Consider the following 23,260-nt stretch of genomic DNA (forward strand, 5'->3'; position numbering starts at 1 on the left):
AGACAAAAACATAGATGTAAATCTTTGTAATTCATATATTAGATTTTTAGATTTGACACCAGAAGTACAGTAAAAAAAGAAAAAGCAGATACACTTCATCAAAATTAAAATCTTTTTTTTTTTGAGATGGGGTCTCACTATGTTGCTCAGGCTGCCCTTGAATTCCTGAGCTCATGCTGTCCTCCGCCTCAGTCTCCTGAGTAGGTGGGACCGAAGGCGTGCACCAGTGCACCTGGCTCAAAATTTAAAACTTTGTTCTTTAAAGGACACTATGAAGAAAGTGAAAAGACAACCTACAGAATGGGAGAAAATATTTGCAAGACATATATCTGGTAAGGGACTAATATCCGAATATATACGTAATTCTTAAGCTCAATAATAAAAAAGACAGATCTAAAATGGGGGAAAGGATTGGAATAGGCATTTCTACAAAGAAGTTGTACAACTGGCTAATTAAACATGAAAAGATGCTCAACGTCGTTAGTCATTAGGGAAATGCAAAGCAAACGTATAAGGAGATACCACTTCACACCTACTACAATGGCTAAAATAAAAAAACAGTAGCACGTGTTGACAGGGATATAGAGAACTTGGAACCCTCATACATTGCCAGTCGGGATGTTAAATTGTGCAATCACTTTGGAAAATTGTTTGGAAATTGCTCAAAAAGTTAAGCAGAGTTACCATATGACCCAGCAGTTCTACTCCTAGGTATATACCCCAGACAAATGAAAGCATGTGTCCACACAAAAATAAGTATATGAATGTAGCATTATTCAAAATAATTCATGAATGGCAGCGTTATTCAGAACAGCCAAAAGGGGGAAACAACTCAAATGTCTGTCAGCTGATGAATGGGCGAACAAAATGTGGTGTATCCATGTAATGAAATATTAAGTAATAAAAAAGGAATGACGTACTGATCCATGGTATGACATGGATGAATCTTAAAAATAGGCTAAGTGAAAGAAGCCAGATACAAAAGGCCACGTATTTATAAGTTCATTTATATGAAGTGTTCAGAATAGGCAGATTCATGGAGACAGAAAGTAGATTATTGGTTGACAGGAGCTGGAGGGTTAGAGGAATATAGGCAGTGACTGCTACTAATGGGTATGGGGTTTCCTTTGAGGGTGATGAAAATGCGGTGGGATTAGATATTTATGACTATTGCACAACTCTGTGAGCCCACTAAAAGCTTCTGAATTGTATACTTGAAAAGGGTGAATTTTATTGAATGTGGATATTTCAAATTTGAAAATCACTAATGAGGGGATTATTACTTTGAAGACTTTCAGTTCCAGTAGTGATGGAATAGGCAATTCAGACCAGTCCCACTGAGTATATGTAGAAGAGATGAATGGAATGTATATATTCTATAGAATATATAAGTCTAATCTAATATAGAATTTAATCCAACATAATATCCTGCATTCTTTGGCGATCCAATAAACGTTATTAAGAATTAACGTGATGCAGAGGAGGATGGAGGCCCAGGGAAATGAACCTAGTGTTCACTTTTCCCTTTGACGCTTTTACCAATTCGGAGGGAGAAGTTGACAGTCTTTTAAGACTAAGGAGACAGGATTAGAGAACAGGGCCTACCAAAGTAGTGAACCTTATAAGCAACCCCTCCAGCTTTGGATTAGGACCTTAGATTTCTATACCCAAGGAATATGGGTGAACTGAAGTAGATAGGCTTTTATAGGGACTGTAGCTCAGTTTTGAGTCATATTTTTCTCTAAAATTGGAATGAGGTGATTCCACTATGCTTATACTGCAAAGATCCTCACAGAAGCAAACAAATATCTTTCTTGGGAGAAGATAGTTTCATAAGCTTCAGATTATGTCTGCAACAAGATTTTGAAAATAGAATGTTTGGCAAATAGTCATAAATAACTAAGCACCTTAAGAGACTACACTACATGAACACAGACCTTCAGAAACAAACACACATGCGCACACACACACACACACACACACACACCCACCCATAGAAACAATGGAAGCCAGAAGACAACGAAATGATGTTTTCTAAACGATGAAAGAAAATAACTACAAATACGGAATTCTATGCTTACAAAAATATCCTGAAACAATGAAGTTGTAAGAGTAGATATCCTTGTGGTGTTCCTCATCTTGATCTTAGAAAGCATTTTAGTCTTGAGGTTTTGCAGGTCTGCGGATATAACACCTGAAAATAGCTGTAGATGTTAGATAAAAGAATGGGTGAGGCTGTGTTGCAGTAAAACTTCATTTACAAAAAAACAGGTGGTGATTTGAATTTGGCCTTTGGGTCATAGTTTGCCAACCTCTGCTGTAGACTAATCTCTGGCACAGAGTTAATATAACCTAGTGACAATATAGTAAATATAATGATGTCTGTATCAGGTAAAAGTAAAATGCTGCTGATTTTTTCTACTTATTAGGATAGAGAAAAAAAAAGTTACCAGATTAGTACCTATATGTCAGGGAATCAACTGATTTGTTCCATAAGGAAATTGCATCTGGAAAAGCACGTACAGTTGGAACCTACAATAATCTGTCATCCTCTAAGACACACCACACCCATTTTGGAGACCTTAAACAAGAGTTAAATGGGAATATAATAGGAATCACTACCCATGCATCTTTTAAGCCTTGGATGGTGGCACTGATCTCTGCAGCTATCTTAGGGATTAGTATTTTGATGCTGTTTGGGTTGAGGGAGCTCCAGAACTTCCATTGGCTCTTCCTTATCTAATAGTTCTAATTCTGTGGGTCTGGCAGTTGATATTATGAAGGACATCTGTCCATTAATATATATACTCAGGATTCAGGAATATAATTTTAATTAGGAGTGAGAGGTCCAACTTGACTTACCAGGAGTTGGACTTTGTTAGAAACTCTACATATTACCTGACTTCTGTAAGTCCCCACTCTAACCTGTAAACTACAGTCATATCCTGGATCACCAAACACCAGACACTTGAAAAATGGGGTGAATCTGATATCTGTTAGTGTTTTAAGAAAGAGAAGTTTTTAAAGTAATTCCCAACTGAAACTTATTTCAATATTAACTTTAAACTTGCTTTTAATTCAGGTCAAGCCTATATAATGTTTTCTGTAGTCCTCAAGTTAAAATATGTTTTTCTGTTTTGAAATTTCTAAATAAAATTATTTACTTTTTTTCTCTGTCATAATATCTTATTTTTTAATATTTTTAATTTTTGGATGTTTTCCTTTCCCCACAGTTGGGCATGAATGTTTTTACTTTGCCATACTTATTATTTTCTGAAGTCTACAGATGTCCGTCTTGGGTCAATATATTAACATTATGTTCTGCTTTTATTTTTTGTTTTTTTTTAAACTTTCTATTATTGAAAATTTCAAATATATACAAAATAAACAGAATAACATAATTAACCCTCAATCACCCAGCTATAACAACTATCATTTTGCCATTCTTGTTTCATCTGTACCTCTGTCTACTCCCCACTCATCTACTCCATAATTTATTTCTACACTTTTCTTTTTTAAGGGAAATTTACATATATTGAAGTGCACAAATCTTTGCTATACATGCCCTGTTTTAAAATACATGTTTCATTATTATTCAGGTACGGTGAGGAGGAAATGACTGCCATTGAAAAGATAGTTTGTTATAGTCACTGATCCCTAAGGAAGGGAGCACAGGAGGAAGTACCAGTGTGGGTAAGGAGGCAGAGGGAGCAGGAGGAAGATGTGGGTGAGAACTTTTATTGTGGTTTCAGTGGTAAGGAATGGGCGTGGCAGGATTAGGAAGTTTTAGGATTGGCTTGTTTGAATAATTTTCAGTGGGCTCTGGGGCACAGAGACTGTCTCTAGTTGTCTGATGCCTGGCCCTGGGGTAATCAGGGCAAGAAAATAATGGCACTGAGTGTGAGAGCCCAATAGAGGAGGTGGTTAGGAGTGTGAGGTCTGGATTGGTTGGAATACATGTGAAAGGTGTGTTCAGACAAGTTGTTTGCTATCTCTAGGAATTAGTTAACCCTGAGAGAGGCAGTTCCTCCAGGGTCAGCAAGTCCTCAAGATGTCAAAGCATCAAAAATACAGAATAAAAAGAGATGATTAATACACACCCCTATACAGTATAGAACATTTCCATCTCCTCCCAAAATGTTCCGTTGTGTCCCTTCCAAATCAATCTCTACCTCCCTCGAGACAACTATGGTTTTGATTTTTTTCAGTTTAGTTTTTTGTGTTCTAAAACTTTATATAAAGAAGACTATATTATGTGATTCTTATGTTCAGCTTCTTTTGCTTAGCATGTCATACATGCTTGTTGCATGTCTCGGCGGTTTGTTCCTTTTTATTGCTGAGCAATATTCCATGGTATAAACATACCACAATTTGTTTATTCATTCCCTTGCTGATGGACATAAGCTTTTTTTCAAGTTTTGTTATTGTAAATAAAACTACTGTGAATGTTTATCTTTGTCGACATATGCTTTCATTTCCCTCGAGTAAATATTAGGAGGTGAATTGCTAGGTCAAAGGTTGCATGTTTAACTCTTTAAAAACTGCCAGTTTTCTGAAGTAGTTGTACTGTTTTACCTTCCCACTAGCAATATATGAGCATTTTGATTACTACACATCCTCATCAACATTTAATGCTGTTAGTCTTTTTAATTTTATGTCCTGCTTTTATTTTGTTAAAAAAATTCACAAAACCCTAAATTTAACACAATTCTCTCAGTTTCTCTGACACTTGTATTTTTTTTCCTCCTATTTTGTCATTTTCTAGACAATCTATCAGTTGCCTAAAAACACTACTTTGTTTGAGTGGTGTCTATAAGCCAAATAGATTTACCAATCTCTCTCTTTCTCACACACACAAGCGTGCGCATGCATACCTCACAGTCCAACAGGTGTTGCTTTTTTTCCTCTAAGGTATTATGCTAAATATTGTGGGGCATTTTATAAAGATTGTAAACACATTAACTGCTCTCAAGATGGGAAAAGGAAATAAAATCCAATAAGTAAAATACAAGGTAGAATGTGATACATGCTCCAAAAGAGGTAAGAAGGAAGTACAACTTTGTGGTCTTGGGGCCCTGAAGGACATGCATGCTTTCTACAGGTGGTGATGATAAAGGCATCACTGGTGAAAAGAATAGTGTGTTTTTGTGCCAGAGTGTTAGACTCATTCAGTCATACTTTAGTAATAAATTATGCTCATTTAGATGGAACTGACCTGATATTTCTCTATGTCCTGCAGCCTGTTCCTCCAGACATTTTGGGCATCGTTCAATGACTGTACCTTCTGAACTTTGCCTTTGGCTGGGGGACAAGCACTGTGGTGTTATGAAGCTTGAGGTTTGGAATAGTACCATCTTTTAGAATGCTCATAATGACTGTTCTGGGACACTAATTCATCAGTTATTTTTCCTTTTTCTTGACTCTTCTATTTTATCCTCACTGAATTATTTCATTCCACCAGTATAAATGTATTCAAGTCTTGCTCCCTCTCACTTTGTGAGGGAAAAAGAATTATTTTCTCAATCCATTTATCTCTGCTGTTAAGCTTTCATCCTGTTTTTCTCTCCTTTAACTATAGTAGTAGTCATTTATGCTTCTACTTCTTACCATCACCAGTTATTCAACCTCTTGTAGTTTGAAATTTGCCATAAGCCACTTTTCTGAAAATATCTTAGAAAAGAATTATCAGTTATCTCCTGGTCAATAAATCTGATACTCTATTTTTTTTGTTTTGTTTTTAAGTTTATATTTTCTTTGGCCTGTGTGTAGGTACTGTTAGCCATGTCTTTCTTCTTGATGGTCTCCCCTTTCTAGGTTTCTGTGGCTCTTTACTCTTTGTTCTCCAATGTCTGTCTTCCCTGACTCGTCTTCCTTCCCTTAATGGTAGTGTTTATTAAGGGTTTGTCCTTGGCCTGCTTCTTTCCTTTGTAATCTCATTTAAACCCTTCCCTTCAGATGCAGACCTGTTTCTCCAGCTCTACTGCTATTCTTTTCTTCAGTTGCTTGTTAAAACATGCCTCACCGTCACCTCAAATTTGATATATTTAAAATATCCACATTCTTGATCAGACCTGAGTTTCTTCCTGTAGGTCTGTTGCTAGCCTCATCTTTCTAATCACCCAGATGTAAAACTGAAACTTTTTTTTTGATTTTTTTCTCTTATGTTTCCCACATCTAATTAGTTGCCAAATCTAATAGTTTTAACCTCCATAGTATCTCTCACCTCTTTCTTCTGTGACTGTCCTAATTCCCTGATTTCAGTCCATTTTTGCAGTGACTCTCTCATGAACTCCCTATTGTAGAATTATAGAAAGAGCATGGGTTTTGCAGTTAGGCAGACCCAAGTGCTAATTGTGAAGATGGCCCTTACTAGCTGTTTGACTTAGCAAATTATTTAACCTCAATTTACAGATGAGAAAGTTCACACACCGAGAAGTTAGTCAATCCTACTTCATGAAGTACCTCATTTTGAAGGATAAATGGGACAGTGTGTGTCTAGTGAGAAGGCACTCAGAAAATATTATTTCTCTCTCCCTACTTTTGATCTCTTTGCAATCCATTAATAGATTAATATCCTTTAAGCATAGACTTAATCCTATCAGTCTCCTGCTCTGCAGTGGTTCCTCATTGTCTCATTTCCCATAATTCCTAGCCTAGAATTTTAGACTGTCTGTTAATTTGCTTCAGCCTCCCTTTCTGACCTTATTTCCCCCTACACTGCACAAACATCTCTTTGAGCCAAACAAAGCTGCTAGTAATGCCCCCATTCTCATTTTGTTATTGTTCCAAACATACTGCACACCTAGTACCTAGCATGTTGCCAAATTGAAGCGTGCAGTAAGCATTTTTGGATAACAGTGGGTCTAAAATCTGTTTTACTGAAGTAAAAAATAGTATATATATAACATAATACATTAAAATGTGGTTAAATATCTATTTCAGTTTGTTAAAGTGAAATTATCCTTAAGGAGCATCACCCTTTTGTGTTGTGTGCAGATGGAGTTTTCTCTTGATAACCATTCTCAAAGTGCAAGCCGTAGGTCCTGGGAAGGAGGTAGAAATGGAGCATCTCTACTTTAGAATTTCTTTCCCACAGTGATTTGGCACAGGGCCAGCCTGTCCTTCAGCTCAGTGCATACCTTGTTCTTGTTAAAGGAGGCTTATCATTTGCTTTTATGGCTTTATTATATTTTGATAATTTTGGAATAATTAATTTATAAGTGGTATACTATCATTATAAGGAGAGTGCTCTAAGGCCAAGAGGCAAATGTTAGAAACTTAACAGATATTTAATTTATATAAGTTTATTATTCATTTCTTAAATAGATGTTCATCAACATATTAAAATGGTAATATTTTTCCATTGAAGAATGGCTACACCTTACTTGGCTGTAAAAAGATAAGGCTTTTTAGTTATAATGCAGAATATTATTTGGGGTTTTTTGGTAAGGTAAGCCTGTTTTGTATACTTTAGCAATGTGATTTGTATAATCAGTTGCCAGGTGGTTTTATTCTTGAGGCCCATATTAAGGATTTCTTTTTTTAGAGGCCAGTTCTCCCTTACTGCTGAGGAGAGAGCAAGGAGGCTATAAAACATGACTAATCAATCAATAGACCAACTGGATAGATTTTAAAATTGTGAAATTTTTTTCTCTACTGATATAAAACTTGGTAGCAATACCAATAAAGACATTTAATTTTCTATTTTCATATTAAAATCTTAAGGAAATTGATTGAGAGACCAGGCAGACTTGGGCACCAAAGAAATTTAAGAAAATATTATCCCATATTAGCATTTTTTGCTGAACTTGCAGAACAAATACTTTTTGTGATATTTGGGTTTTGTTTTTTTATAAACTGTTCAGAGAAGGTTTTCTGCTATAATGGCTGAATATAAGTTGCACAGATTTAAGCCCTTTCTTATATTAATGTTCCACCTCATTAACTTCATTGTTGGGGCTTTTACACTTCAGTGCTTTTAATAAAATAATCTAAATGTGACTCTGTTGTCCTCTTTCCCTCTGTCTCCCTTTTGAGGTCTAGATGATTATGTATTTAGTTTTGTGTTTTCATTTAGACTCCATTGTAATTCTATTAAGCGCAAGATGATGAAGGGAAGCTTTTGTATAACTGAATGTCTTATGCTGCTGAAGCCCTGAAAGATCTGGGAATGTATTTGTAAAGATAAAATAGTCACGTCTTCAGCTGGTGTTTTATAACTTTTATCATCAAGTGTTATTCAGAGGACCAGGAATTTCATAGCTATAACACTCCATTCTGTTGCGGAGTTCAGACTGTTGATTATATATGAGCTTTCACATATATCCAGTAGTATTTATAGCCCTGGAACCCAAATAAGGGAGAGTTTTGCTTAAAAGAAAGCTGTGTTTGTCCTTAAAAATGTTTTCTAAGCATTTTCAGAAAAAGTAGGAATTATGTATGCAATGAATTTCCAAGCAAAGTCACCTTTGCAAATATTTGCACCTACTTGCACATAGTAGACATATTTAGGCAGTAAGGTTTTTTCTAAATGATTTACTGCCAGTTGTGAGCACTCCTTAGCACTGTCTATCCCAAATGCAAGTTGTGTGTCTTTGTTAAAAATGTAGAGAAAAAGAAGTTAATTTAGTTTGAGTTCAGGAGAATGAAGCTTTTATGTTATCAAATATTTTACATTTTAAAAGTTATTTAATTATGAGGATATATTGTTTAATTTTATGAAGATAATTGAGAAGTGAATTTTTGTTTTACATAAGTTCAGCTATGTAAGATGTTGGTGCTCATTTCTAACTATTTCTTTTATTTTCCAGCTCACCAGCGACTGGAACCAGCAACTCTGTCAGGAATTGTGGCATTTATCCTTAGTCTTTTATGTGGAGCTCTGAATTTAATTCGAGGTTTTCATGCCATAGAAAGTCTCCTGCAGGTACTGTGCTATTTTTGTAACTTCAGGTGACTGTGCCTGTTCACTCTACTGGTTACATAATTGATTTGGATTGGATTGGGTTTTAGTACTACTTATAATGCATGCTCAAAATTGGTGTTTTTTACAGCTACCCTAGTCTCCATTCTTCTAAAACCACTGATTTCTGGTTAGCTTCTTTGAATCCATAAGCCCATGTTTATTTATCATCCACTCTTTAGGAAGCAGTGTTTATAGGCATTCTGGGGACACCAAATATGGGCCCTGTAGTCTCACAACTTAACGTTGAACTGGGGAGGCAAAGAAGTCCATGAATAATTGCCAATTACACAGAATCGGGAAGAGGAGAGGTCAGTGTGAGTTAGGATTGGAGAAGAAGGTTTTGTGGAGGAGGGTTGAGCTGGCCTAGAAAGGATGTGAGCAGATGGAAACAATGGAAGAGTGAAGAGGGCACACGTGGGCAGTGTTTTGTCCCACTTCTGCCTATTCCTACTCAGTTATCTGCCCTTTTTCTTTTCTTTTCTTTTCTTTTGTGGCCTTTTAAAACTTGAGCTACCTGGGAAATTGCTAATTTCTCCAGATATTGCCAACTATTTCATTTTCCAGTGTAATTTCTTCTAGAAACTATAGCTATCATAATATACCAATTTTGGCTTGACATGGTGGCTCACAGTTGTAATCCCAGCACTTTGGGAGTCTGAGATAGGAGAATAGCTTCAGACTAGGAGTGCAAGGCCGCAGTGAGATATGACCATGTCACTGCACTCCAACCTGGGTGACAGAGTGAGACCCTGTCTTAAAAAAATATAGATATAGATAATATAAACAGACACTAGTTTTTTCTCTTATGCCTTTTGTAAATGTTTCAAAATTTCCTTTCTTGAAGTTTTACACATTTGAGACTGCACAGCTTTCCTTTCCCTTGTTTCTACTCACTCTCTCTGAAGAATTCTTGACACTTTTACATCAAGAATCAGTCCTAGTTTTTTTGTCAGCATTAAGCTCAGAATATCATTTGTAAAAACCCAGTCAATGCACTTGATATTCTGTTTTAAAATTGCTGTTAGTTTGGGGAACACTCAGAGGGTATCTTTCTGCATACCCTCTGCATGTATTCAGCCACATAATGCCAACAGCACGCAACATCACAAGTTCCAGCAGCAGAGCTGTCCCTAGAGGAGATGGATGGGGCTTCTCATGACTTCCCAATTCCTCTTCCAAATACTGTCTGCCTACAGGTAAAGCTCCTCTCCCCTTTCAGACACAAGACAGTGGCTATCATCCCTCTGCCTTCCTATCCTCCGTCTCCCAGCAAGGTCAGATTTATTCCAGCAGAAAGAGTTCAATTTTAAGCAATTTAGACAACCTGACAAAGAGAAGAAACAAAGGCAATTTGGAGACTCCTGACTGCAAACAGCTGATAAACAAGATATTCTTTTTTTTTCTCTTTTTTTTTTGTACTTGATGTAGTAGAAAGCACAGCAGTATCTGTGTATGAATAGTTGATTTTTGTTGGTGCAGCAGGCCTAGGTAGAGACAATCTTTAACATCATAGAGCCTTGCCATCCCTGACTTATAAGACAGTACATAAGTTGTGGAACCTGGGATTAGACCACCTTTAAGTTAAAATTCAGACAAGCTATTATATGTCACAAAACCTGTTAAAGGGAACAATAATTTCTATCAGGCACTCAGATATCCTATCCCTCCTCCTCTTAGGCTGATTCTTTCCTTCTCTTTCCTCTGATTCAAAACAAAAACTAAGGAAAGTAGTATAAACTACAGTTTTTCATGCTTTTGAGATGCTACAAGTGGCTAAACCCTATCTTGTTTCCTAATTGTTCCATGTTCTTCCTCTGATTAGTAATGTCTTTGTCATATTGAAGTTGATATAATTTTAGGTTTCAGAAGAACAATAATCTGATTAACTAATTACCACTTATATGTAACTGACTGATAGCGCTGAGATTTCTCAGCCTCTTTACATTTTAAAAAGAACTTTACAGACCATTATCTCTCATGAACATAGATGTAAAATCCTCAAAAAACATTAGCAAATCATATCAAGCAATGTATAAAAAGAATTAAACACCACAACCAAGTGGAATTTATCACAAGTATGCAATGCTAGTTCGACATTAGAATCAATTAATGGGGCCAGGCATGGTAGCTCACGCCTGTAATCCTAGCACTCTGGGAGGCTGAGGCAGGAGAATCACTTAAGGTCAGGAGTTCAAGACCAGCCTGAGCAAGAGTGAGACCCCGTCTCTACAAAAAATAGAAAATTCGCCAGCGCAGCGGCGTGCACCTGTAGTCCCAGCTACTTGGGAGCATGAGGCAGGAAGATCGCTTGAGCTCAGGAGTGTGAGGTTGCAGTGAGCTGTGACCACGTCACTGCACTCTATCCTGGGCAACAGCAAAACCCTATCTCAAAAAAAAAAAAAAAAATCAATTTATCACATCAACTAAGGAAGAAAAAGAAAAATCACATGATCATACCAGTAGATGCAGAAAAAGTATTTGACAAAATTCAACCCCCATTCATGATTAAAAAAGAAAAAAACTTATGGCAAACTAGGAATAGAGGGGAACTACCTCAATTTGATAAAGAGGAAAAACCCTACAGCTAACATCATCCTTAATGAGGAGAAACTAGATGCTGTCCCCCTAAGATCAGGAACAAGCTAGGATGCCCCCTCTTACTCCTATTCAGCATCTTACTGAAAGTTCTAGTTAATGCAATAAGACAAGAAAAGGAAATAAAAGATATATGGTTTGAGAAGGAAGAGATAAAACTGTCTTTGTTCACAGATGACATGATTGTCTATGTGGAATATCCCAAGAATTGACAAAACTCCTGGAATTACAAGTAATTACGGCAAAGTTGCAGAATATATGAGGTTAATATACAAAAGTCAATTGCTTTCCTATATGCTTATAAGGAATAATTAAAATTTGAAATTAAAAACACAATACCATTTATATTGGCACCAGAAAAGGATAGTTTAGAATAAATCTAACAAAATATATATAAATATTACAAAATATCTAATAAGAGCTGTATGAGGGAAATTATAAAACTCTGATAAAGGAAAGAAGATCTAAATAAATGGAGAAATATTCCATGTTCATAGGTAGAAGACTCAATATTGTTTAGGTGTCAGTTCTATCCAACTTGGTCTGTAGATTCAACATAATCCCAACTGGAATTCCAGCAAGTTATTTTGTGGATATTGACAAAATTATTCTAAAGTTTATATGGAAAAGCAAAACACCCAGTGTATAGGGAAAAACAAACTTCTGTACTCTGACTGACAGTTCTCAATACTTCCAGAACTTCATTTTTGATACCAGACATGTGAGGAGTTTTCCCACACCAACCAATTCCCCAACACCAGCTGAGTGTCCTACAAGTCAGTTCTAACACTGTCTACCTGGAGTTAGCACAGACCTCACAGGTTAAGGGCTCAGTCCCGCAAGACTGAGGAGCACCCTGATTGTCACCTGTGCTTCTGACTAAGTGGCTGTAATTTGGAGGCTCCCACAACCCCCTCCTTGGGTTCAGTCATTTACTAGAATGGTTCTCAGAACTCAGGGAAACACATTTACTGCTTTATGATGAAGTATTAATATATTACAAAGCGTAAAGGTGAACAGCCATGAAGAGGTACGTAGAGGAAGGTCTGGAACGGTCCCAAGCACAGAAGCTACTGTTCTCATACAGTTGGGTTTGCCACCCTCCTGGCACCTGGATATGTTCACTAACCCAGAAGCTCTCTGAACCCTGTCTTTTAAGGCTTTTTATGGAGGCTTCGACATGTAGGCATGATCAATTACTAACTCAATCTCCAGCTCCCCTCCCCTCCCAGAGGATGGAGGTGGGGCTGAAAGTTCCAAGCCTTAGTGGTTTGGTCTTTCTGATAACCAGTCCCCATCCAGGATTGCACCAAAAGTTGCCTCATTAGAAGAAAAGGTGTTCCTGTCACCCAGGCAATTCCAAGGTATTTAAGAGTTCTTTGTCAGATGCTCCTATCACTCAGGAAATTGCAAAGGTCTCAGAAAGCTCTATGTCAGGACAGGACTGGGATCAGAGACCAAATATTGGGACAAAGGAGTCTCCTAGCACCTTTATTTATAAAAGTTTTAGGAGCTCTGTGTCAGGAACCAGGGGCAGAATTTATGTACAGTTGTGTATCATATATTGATGAGGATACATTCTGAGAAATGTGTCATTAGGCGATTTTGTTACTGTTTGAACTTCGTAGAGTGTTACACAAACCTGTATGGTGTAGCCTACTACAGACTTAGGTTATATGGTATAGCCTATTGTTCAGAGGCTACAAACCTGTATAGCATGTTACTGTACTGAATACTGTAGGCAATTGTAACACAATGGTAAGTATTTGTGTATCTCAACATATCTAAGCACAGAAAAGGTACGGTAAAAATATGGTATTATAATCTTATAGCACCACTGTGGTTTATGCAGTCCATTGCTGACCAGAATATCATTTTGTGGCATGTAACTATATCTTTCTTATTATTTCACACCCAGGATAGCCAACACAATGCTGAAAAAGAAGAACAGAGTTAGAGGACTCACATTATCTGACTTCAAGACTTACTATAAAGCTACAATAATTAAGACAGTATGATATTGGTAAAAGACTAGACCAATAGATCAATGGAATAAAATAGCCCAGAATTATACCAACATACATATAGTCAACTGATTTTTGACAAAGGAGCAAAAGCAATTCCATGGAAAGGATAGTCATTTCAACAAATGATACTGGAACACCTAGACATCCACATGCAAAAAAAATGCATCTAGACACAGATCTTATACCACCTTTCACAAAGTTAATTCAAAACGGATCACAGACCTAAACGTAAAGTGTAAAACAATATAACTTCTAAAAGATAGCTAGGAGAAAACCTAGGTGACCTTGGCTTTGACAGCGAATTTTTAGATAACAGCACCAAAAGTGTGATCTATGAAAGAAAAAATTGATTAGTTGGATTTCATTAAATATAAAAATTTCTGTTCTGTGAAAGACACTGTTAGGAGAATGAAAAGAGAAGGCACAGACTAGGAGAAAATATTTGCAAAACACATCTGAAAAAGGGGCTTGTATCCAAAATATCAAAACACTCTTAAAAAACTCAAAAATAAGAAAGCAAACAGTACAATTAAAAAATGAGTACAAGGTCTGAACAGATACCTTACCAAAGATATACAGATGACAAACATATGAAAAGATGCTCAACCTCATATGTTATTAGGGAATTGCAAATTAAAACAATCAGATATCGCTAAACACCTATTAGAATAGCAATATCTGAAAAACCGATAAAACCAAATACTGATGAGGATACGAAACAACAGGAATTCTCATTCTTTACTGGTAGGAATGCAAAATGGTACACCTACTTTGGAAGACAGGCTGTTTCTCATGAAGCTAAACATAAACTTACCTTATGATCTAACAATAGTCCTAAAACTTTTGTCCACATAAAAACTGTCTGCATGCAAATATTAATATCAGCTTTATTCATAATTTCAAAAAACTAGAAGCAATTAAGACAAATGTCCTTCAAAAAGGTGAATGGATAAATAAACTATGGTATTCCATACAGTGGACAATTAGTCATTAATAAAAAGAAATTAGCTATCAAGCCACAAAAAGAAATGGATAAACCTTAAGTGCATATTGCTTAGTGTAAGAGGCCAATATGAATGACACATACTATGTGATTCCAACTCTGTGGCATTCTGGAAAAGGGGAGACTGTAGAGATAGTAAAAAGATCAGTGGTTGCCAGGGGATTGGAGGGAGTGGGAGAGGGAGTGAATATCTCGAGCATGGGATTTTTAGGGCAGTGAAACTTGTATGTTACTGTAATATTGGATACATGTCATTATATGTTTGTCAAAACCCATAGAATGTGCAACACAAAGAATGAAACTTCTAATGTAAATTATAGACTTTAATTAATGTATCAATATATTGGCTTATCAATTGTAACAAATGTTCCACACTAATGCAAGATGTTAATAGTAGGGGAAACTCTGGAGAGAGAGGGGATATATGGAAACTCTCTGCTCAATTTCCTGTAAACCTAAAACTGTTCCAAAAAACAAGTCTTTTAGGCGGGGCGCGGTGGCTCACGCCTATAATCCTAGCTCTCTGGGAGGCCGAGGCGGGTGGATTGTTTGAGCTCAGGAGTTCGAAACCAGCCTGAGCAAGAGCGAGACCCCGTCTCTACTAAAATTAGAAAGAAATTAACTGGACAACTAAAAATATATAGAAAAAATTAGCCGGGCATGGTGGCACATGCCTGTAGTCCCAGCTACTCGGGAGGCTGAGGCAGGAGAATCGCTTGAGCCCAGGAGTTTGAGGTTGCTGTGAGCTAGGATGACGCCACGGCACTCTAGCCCGGGCAACACAGTGAGACTCTGTCTCAAAAAAAAAAAAAACAAGTCTTTAAAGCCAGCAATAAAACAAAGACTTTATTCTTAATAACAAGTTGAAGGAAAAGAGGAAGGAGAGGAATGCTTAGTTTGGACTTTGATGTTCTTTAGTTAGGTGTTGCTCCCCTTAGCAGCAAGTAAAGTACAACCTATTGCACCTAACCACTCTTAGGAAGCAGTGGATTGGCCCTTCTCTTCCCACAGAGAGGCTGAGCCTTCTCCTTTACACAGGCCAGGACATTAGAGCCCCAACCAGAATGGAGCCCCAGGCTCAGGAGTCCGATTCATGTTTCAAGGTTCCATGTACAATTTTGTGCCCTCTCAGTACAATCACTTTTTTGAGAAAGCCAATGAGAGACAGCCAGACCAGGTCCCCTGGTCTTGCACACACACTAGTCCCTGCCAGCTCAGCCCACCTAGGATAGCCTGGCGAAATAACAATATATTTTAGTTTTCATAAAGAAACTAATAAACACGGTGGCAACTGGACAAATGGGAAATGGAGTAGGAATGAGACTCTTTACATATTTATATATGTCTTTTTGAATTATGAATATATTTAAATTTTAAATAATAAATATTTATTAGCACCTGTTGTGTAAGCAGAAAAAAAGAAGACAACTTTCATTAACCCAACTTAATTGGTAGAGTTCTAAATAACAAAAATTTCAGGTGAAATTAAAGTAAATATTTTTGCGGAGGTTAAAGGGTGCCTGAGCGTTTTTCCTGGATTTCTGTAGCTTCTTCCTGCCCCTATCTTAGATTTCACAGTTTCCCTAGAAGCTTCAAGGGATTTGTTTGGTTTTTTGTTTGTTTTAAACAGTTCATCATAACTAAGGTGTTAGGGTATGAAAGAGGCATAGGGTAAATTCTGAATAAGGAAAAGGTTAGAATGGTTTTTTTTATTAGTAGGTCATTTATAATTTGGGAACTCTATATGTATACTTGTTATCTTTGAAGATGTTATCTTTCTGATGGTTGATTCAGAATCCTTTCTTTTTCACGGTTGTCCTAGACTAAATTTACTCTGTTATTTCTTTCTGACCTGATCCAGGGAACTGTAAATTGGTTCCTAGGAGATTCTTAGCTCTCTGGAAAATAATGGCATATGCATTTGCCTGTGTGTTCCCTTAGCTTTGTTTTAAAGCCTTTGTTCTGCCGTAACCCACCTGATGTATTCCATGTACATTCATCAGTGGTTGAGGTTTCTAAAACAGCGATTCTCAGAGGAGTGAGGAAACAACAGAGCGAAAATTGAGGATAACGTAGTCCGCAAGTAGTTTGCCAACCATAGGTAGTTTTAAAAGATTTTCCAGCAAATTCTGATTCTCTCACCTAAATGAGAATCACTGCCTTTGGAAATTCACTGAGTCAAAAGTGGAGACTCCCATTGTTCCCATTATTGGGGATTTTTTTATCTGCATAGAGAAAAATATGGGGAGTGACTGGTGCATAGAAATATTTTTCCTTGTCCTCCTGTGAGGATAAATGAGGGAATACTATGTAGTCTTGGAAGTACCTGTCCTCTAAAGATTATAGGCAAACAAAAGTATTAATAAAAAATGAAATGTCAGCGTGCAAGTGGGCACAGTGATAAACTTAGAGTTTTAAACAGGTTAGGTTCAGGGGCACAAACCAGACAATTTTAACAAGTACTTCCTTAGCCCAATTTAACATGAAAGAAAATATATACAAAACTGGTGACCTGAGGTCTCTCACTTTTAAATTTCCGTCATTAGAGTCTATTTTATCATTGTTCATGACTTGTATTGGATAAAAGATTCTTCTTATTTTCACTAAAGCCATTAGACTTAAGACATACTCTTAGGCCTTCTTTCTGGTTTATCAATGTTGTATTTTGTGTTAGGGATAATCTCTAACATTGCTCTAGATATAAATTTTTGGTCTGTAAAAGTAGATCTTTCTGAGGTGGTCTGCTCTGTAGACTTGAGCGCAAATCCCAGGACACAGGACTTAAACCTTTATTTATTTTGAAGTTACCTGCAGTGAAGTTATTCAGATCATGCTGGTGATTGAGGAGGGGGAAAGGCGCATCCAGATTAAGTGGCCACACCATTTCTCTAATACTTGATTTAAGAGCAAAGGATTTGTTTGGGGATCATAATTTTAGATCTAGCTGAAAATATGTAGTATATTTCCTGAGTGTGAGTAATATATAGACATTAATTTAAAGTTTACTTTTTTAAGGCCATGAATTCTAAATACTCTTTTCGAATGCTGAAAATGATTGCTACATTTATCTTTAGTGTGTAACTTTGTGCTTGAGGCACATTTAAATTTGAGGACCTACATGAATCAACATTCTTGTATATTGTTAATGTTGTTTGAAGATTCCACACAAGTTTGTTTCTTCTAGATTAATCACCCTCATAGGGTGATATCAAGAGATTTATTCAAATAAGTAGCACTGAAGTTTTTCTTTGCTATCTAAGTTTAGACTGGTGAAGTTTAGGATGGGTATAGTATTTGTTAAGTTGGTAAATTCGATTTGGTGTTCACAATAATGTATAAATTAGATTATTTTCACTCACTTCCTAACTTTGTTCTGAGTTTAGAGATGTTAATAAGTTTATTGTAAATTGATACCTCATGAATGCATAAGCTTTATCACATTGGCTTATATTGCATGTTTCAAGGATCAACCTGGAAATAAGGATATTAGTTAGGCTGATGCCAACCTAGAAGTAATTTGCATGTGGTGCATTAGAAAAAAATCGAATCGTCTTTTTTATTTTTTAAAAAATGTAGCAGTTGTTTAATTAGTTTCTTTTTAAGAAATTTAGAACACTGATTTGTGAGGATCAACTTCATTTGTCAGGGCAAACATAGACCACAGGTAGCCCTGGTGCTGAGGAATAGCTTTGATTTTTGGTAAAATTTGCAAGTCCATAGCTTTCTGATCAACCATGCGCTGCTCTGTAATCTCGTATTTCTCTTTTTCTGTGTCAAAGAGCTCACCCTCCTGGTGTCTGGGCTTCTGCAGTTTCTTCTTGAAGTAAGCATCGGTAAGATGTTTTGGGATTTTTACATTGCTGATATCAATTTTTGTGGAGGTGGTGATGACAAATTTCTGGTGTGTTCTTCGCAGAGGAACTTGATTGAGGACCAGAGGTTCAGTCACAAGTAACAAACCACTGCCCAGCTGCTTCAGGAAAATCATCTTGCCTTTGTGGTGCCCAGTGAGGATGATCAGAACGATCCAGGAAGGAGTTTTCTCACATGCTGACTGAAGGGCTTTTTGCTGTGGCTCGGCAGCTTTCGAGGCACATCTTCAGTAGGATAACATCTAGGCGTTTTGCAAAGTTTAATCACCCAAGTACCACCATTCTTGTCACTACCAGCTGGTTTTATAACAGTGGCAAGAACCTTTTCCTTCTTTTTCTTTTCAATCTTGGATTTAGCAACTGAGTACTTCCTCTCGTACATGGCCTTTCTGGAATACATAGCAGATCAGGGATATCTGCCAATTTCTCTGACGAGGACAGGATTTCAGCTGCAGTGGGCTTCTCTTTGTTGGGCTTTTTATCCTTGCAGTTACCCTTTTTAACCTTGCCACTGGCATCAGCCTTATTGGCTTCAAGTTTCTTCTCTTTAGTATCCGGCTTCTCAACTTTTTCACCTGCCATCTTGCAAGATGGGAAAGAGCAAAACTGAGCAGTAGAAATGCCAGCCTGGAAGTCAGGATACCTGGGTCCCATCTACCAGCAACTCACTTTGTGAGCTTAGACAGGTTTCTTTACATTTTTAGATTTCATCTTCTGATTCTGCAAGATGAAGGTTTTAGACTTAATAAGCCTAAGGACTACTTCAGCACTAACATCCTAAGATTTTCTGATTCTAAAATGGTTTGTAAAAGCTAGTACAAAGCAGAAGTAATCAACTTGCTTTTATTTCTTGTCTTCTCTATTTCCCATAGTATTGTTAATACCTTTTAAAGAAATTATATGCCTGTTAAAGCTAAACAGAAATTTTAAAATTTATTTAATGGCATAATGTCAACAATATGGTGCTTTCTTTTGAAAGAAACAAAAGTATTTTTCCTGATTATATACTAATTCATTATCAGTGAATTGGGGAAAATGTATAAAGAAGAAAATAAAAATCATCCCCAAATTTTCTCTGATGTATATATTTATATATACACACATACATGTACATATGTCATCTCTATTATTAATATATTATTTTGTGTTCCTTTTTCACTTAATATTAAAAAGTGAATATTTTCTAATTATTATAAACATTTTAATAGAATCCTGCTAATACATTGTATGGCTATTGTACGAGGCTTTTGTTTCCCTTACTCTCACCTTTAAAAAAAATTTCTTTCCCTTTATTTGTTAGTTTTCAAAGCAATACATTGGTACTTCACCATTCCCCAAAGGTGGTGAAGAGTGATGTTTTAAAATTTTTTTATTCTAACTCCTTACCTCTGCCCTCTCCTTCCCCTCCTTTACCACTTCCCGTCGCCCCAACCTCTGCCTTCCTCCCTGCCTCTGTCCCCTGGCCCCTGTCCATTCCTACTTCTGTCCCCCGCTCCTAACCTCTGCCTACTTTCTCCCAACTCTAGCTATGCCTTCACCTAGATTTCATCTGCTTCCTCTCTACTGGCTCTTTTCCCTCAGCCCTGCTGTTTTTTAAAAAACAAACAACAACCAAAAACCCCAAAAAGCCTCTTGACATGTGTTTTCTTCTAATTTTTTGAAAGAGTAGACTGCATTTGTTGTCCCTGCTCCTTTGCCTTCTATTTCCTTAGTCTCCTGTGATCTCTTTTTGTCCCCATGGTTCTTTCAGACACCTTTCATTAAGCTCACCAGTATCCTTCTGATTACAAAACAGTGTGGCCACCCTTAGTGCCCTTATCTTATGCCCCCTCTCTGCCTCATCTCATGTATCGTTCAGTTCTTCCTTTTAAAAATAATGCCTTATTTAATTTCAAAAAATTTTTATTTTAGGAAACTTAGATGCAAATCAAATAAATTGCTATTAATAATTAAATATATTTACATTCTTCTTGACAATCTCATCCCTTTATAAAAAATAAAATCATATTTTGTGTTTTTTTAAAAAGGTTTTTTTCCTCTTTTTCTTCCTATTCCTCAGTTAATTCAATAAACTTTATTCCTCCCCCTGTCCTTTGTATAGTGGCATTCTCCAGTATTCTATCCTTGGTTTTATATTCTTCTAATTCTACAACTTCTTGGATCCTTTCAAAGTGGCCTTTTTAAAAAAGTTTATGTATACATACATATACACAGTAAAATATGCACATGGTAAATTTCAAAGCCTACAAAAATTGACATTAATTTTCATAAAAAATTCTTTTCCCAAGAGTCAATCACTGGTGTATCCTTCTAGAGAGATTATGTGCATACGCTAGTATATATGTATTTATATATTTACTTTTTATTATTCTTTTAAAGTAATTCTTTTAAAGTTACTTTTATATAAATAATATACTCAATACTGATTTGCAGCTTTTAAATCTAGTAATATGTAGGAGAACAGTTCACATCAGTACATAGACATGTGTTCCGTTCTTTTTAGTGGCTGCATGGCATTTTTTTGGTTTGTATTTTCCTCCCCCCACATAACATCTTATTTTGAAAGAATTCAAACTTACAGAGAAGTTTAAAGAATGGTACAATTAACATCCACTTATATGACTACCTTTCCTCTTTCCTTTCTCCTTTTTTTTTTCTGAATCATTGGAAAGTAAAATTGTAGGTATCATTACAGCTTATTCCAAAATTATTCAATATGTATGTCTTAAGGATTAAGACATTCTCTTACATAATCACAATATCTTTATCACACCAAAGAAATTTAAAATTCATACACTGTTAGCTGATATAAACCTGTATTCTTGTTTCCACAGTTGCTCCCCAAATGTCCTTTATAGTGTTTTGTTTCTCTCTCCAATCTGGGAGCCAACCAAGAATTAAGACTTGCACTTGGTTGTCATAGGCCTTTCATTTAACTACTCGTTAGATAGATGACTACCAAACTAGATCTCTAGATCAAACTCTTTCCTGAAGCAGATATAAATATCTACTAAGTATAATTATTTCAATGTCCCACTGGCAATTCCAAAATAGCATGTCTATAATGAACTCAATACTTTCTGCTCTCAAATTACTTTTCCTCCTATATTCTCAACTTAGTGCCTGGTTTCATTCAAATGTTGCCTAAACAAGAAACAAATCTTGGAGTCATCTTAGTTCCTCCCTCTTTGAGACTGCAGGTACTGCTCCATTTGCCCACGATCCTCTTCCTACCTTGTCTACTTTGCCTGTTCAGTCTTCAAGACCCAAGTTAGGCTTTACTTCCTCTGGGAAACCTTTCCTGACCGTTTTTTTTCTCCAGACAGAATTAGATGTGTCTCCAGTAGGATCCCTTAGTACCCTGCGCACACACCTATCCCTTGTCAGTTATTACTTTGGGTGAGAATTATTGATTTGTGTATCTGCCTTCTCAGTTAGAGAGTGAGCTCCTTAAATTGGTATGGACTTAATTGTTTTCCGTCCTTGGTCTAGTAACATAGTACCATAATGCTTAAGGATAAATGCTTAAGGAATATTTATGGAGTGGAAGAATATGTTTATGGACAATCTTTATCAAGTAGAAACTCAACTTTATCAAAGCTCAAACTATTCAGCAAGCGTCTGTTGAATTGCTACTATGTGCACAGTTTCATGCAAGTAGTAAGACTATTTTCTGCCTCTCCATTAGGATCTAATTGAGAGGATAAGGCCAGTATACTAGAGGTTTAAATGATACTGAAAGGTAATCTAATTACCAGAAGACTGATACAGATAGTAACCCCAGGGAAAGAGGAGTTAGTGAAGTACACTTACTGTGTACTAGTTACTTTTCTTTGTATATGCAAATGTTATTTCATTTAATCTCTACAACTTTTATTTTTCAAAAAATGAAATTAAAGATCATAAGTAAAGATTTGAACCCAGGTCTGACTCCAGAAACATGCTTTTAAGAGTTCCAAAGGCAATTAAGAAGGTTATCAAGTGATACAGTAAGTTTAGAGAAGAAAATAATACAGTATCCAATTGTAGAACAAAAATTATTGTATATCCCCACAATGAAAGGTTATACAATCATTATGAATTCTGTGGTTGAGGAATATTTACTGTCTTGGAAAAGTATTTATGGTGTAATATGAAGTATTAATACTAAAAAGCAGTATATGAAAGCATTCCATTTTTTAAAAATGTGCATACATACACAGAAAAGACATGAAGAAAATACATGAAAGGGTTAGCACTAATTCTCCCAGAGCTGTGGTATTTATGGACTGTATGAATTTCTTCCTTGTATAATCTGTATTTTCCAGATCCTCAATAATGAACATGAATTTTTATAATTAGGAAAAAAGGTCACTTAAAAAATAATAGACTAAAGAAAAAATAATCAAGCAGAACTTACTTAAAGCTTTACAGTTATTAAAATGGAAAGGTTTCGTGTTGACCTTCCCTGCTCTGGGGTACAACTGACATAAGCATCCCAGACAGATTAATGGTTCCTATTTTAAGATCTCACTAGGATAAGCCAGTCTCCCTCTGCCTTACAGTCATTTCTGTTGCCCAATAATCAGTGCAAAAAGAATTTTCTCTTTATACTATTTTATGAAGACACAGTCATGAGAGCTACTCCTGTGTCTCATGGAAATTTTCATTATATAAAGATATTTTTTTCTAAAATAAGGAAAGTACCAAATTTAATATTCCTGCCTAGGAGAAAAAAATGTAATGTTCCTGCCTGGACTTTATGTTCTACTTTGTAAAAATATTCAAAGAAATTGTTGATAAATGTGAATATTTAAAA

General features: G+C 36.2%; 1 protein-coding gene and 1 pseudogene across 1 annotated transcript in view; one reads left to right on the plus strand and one right to left on the minus strand.

Annotated features, from left to right (window-relative positions):
• SEC22A (SEC22 vesicle trafficking protein homolog A (S. cerevisiae)) overlaps nt 1-23,260 on the plus strand; it is a 60,624-nt gene that overhangs the window by 27,418 nt on the left and 9,946 nt on the right. Inside the window, exon 4 of the mRNA XM_012639607.1 lies at nt 8,757-8,926. Within this exon, the coding sequence (XP_012495061.1) occupies nt 8,757-8,926 (170 nt within the window). The remainder of the gene's footprint in view (nt 1-8,756; nt 8,927-23,260) is intronic.
• Nucleotides 18,198-19,044, minus strand: LOC105807886 (annotated as a pseudogene).

Source organism: Propithecus coquereli, unplaced genomic scaffold, assembly GCF_000956105.1.
Source record: "Propithecus coquereli isolate 6110/MARCELLA unplaced genomic scaffold, Pcoq_1.0 Scaffold10, whole genome shotgun sequence".
Classification (NCBI taxonomy): Eukaryota; Metazoa; Chordata; class Mammalia; order Primates; family Indriidae; genus Propithecus; species Propithecus coquereli.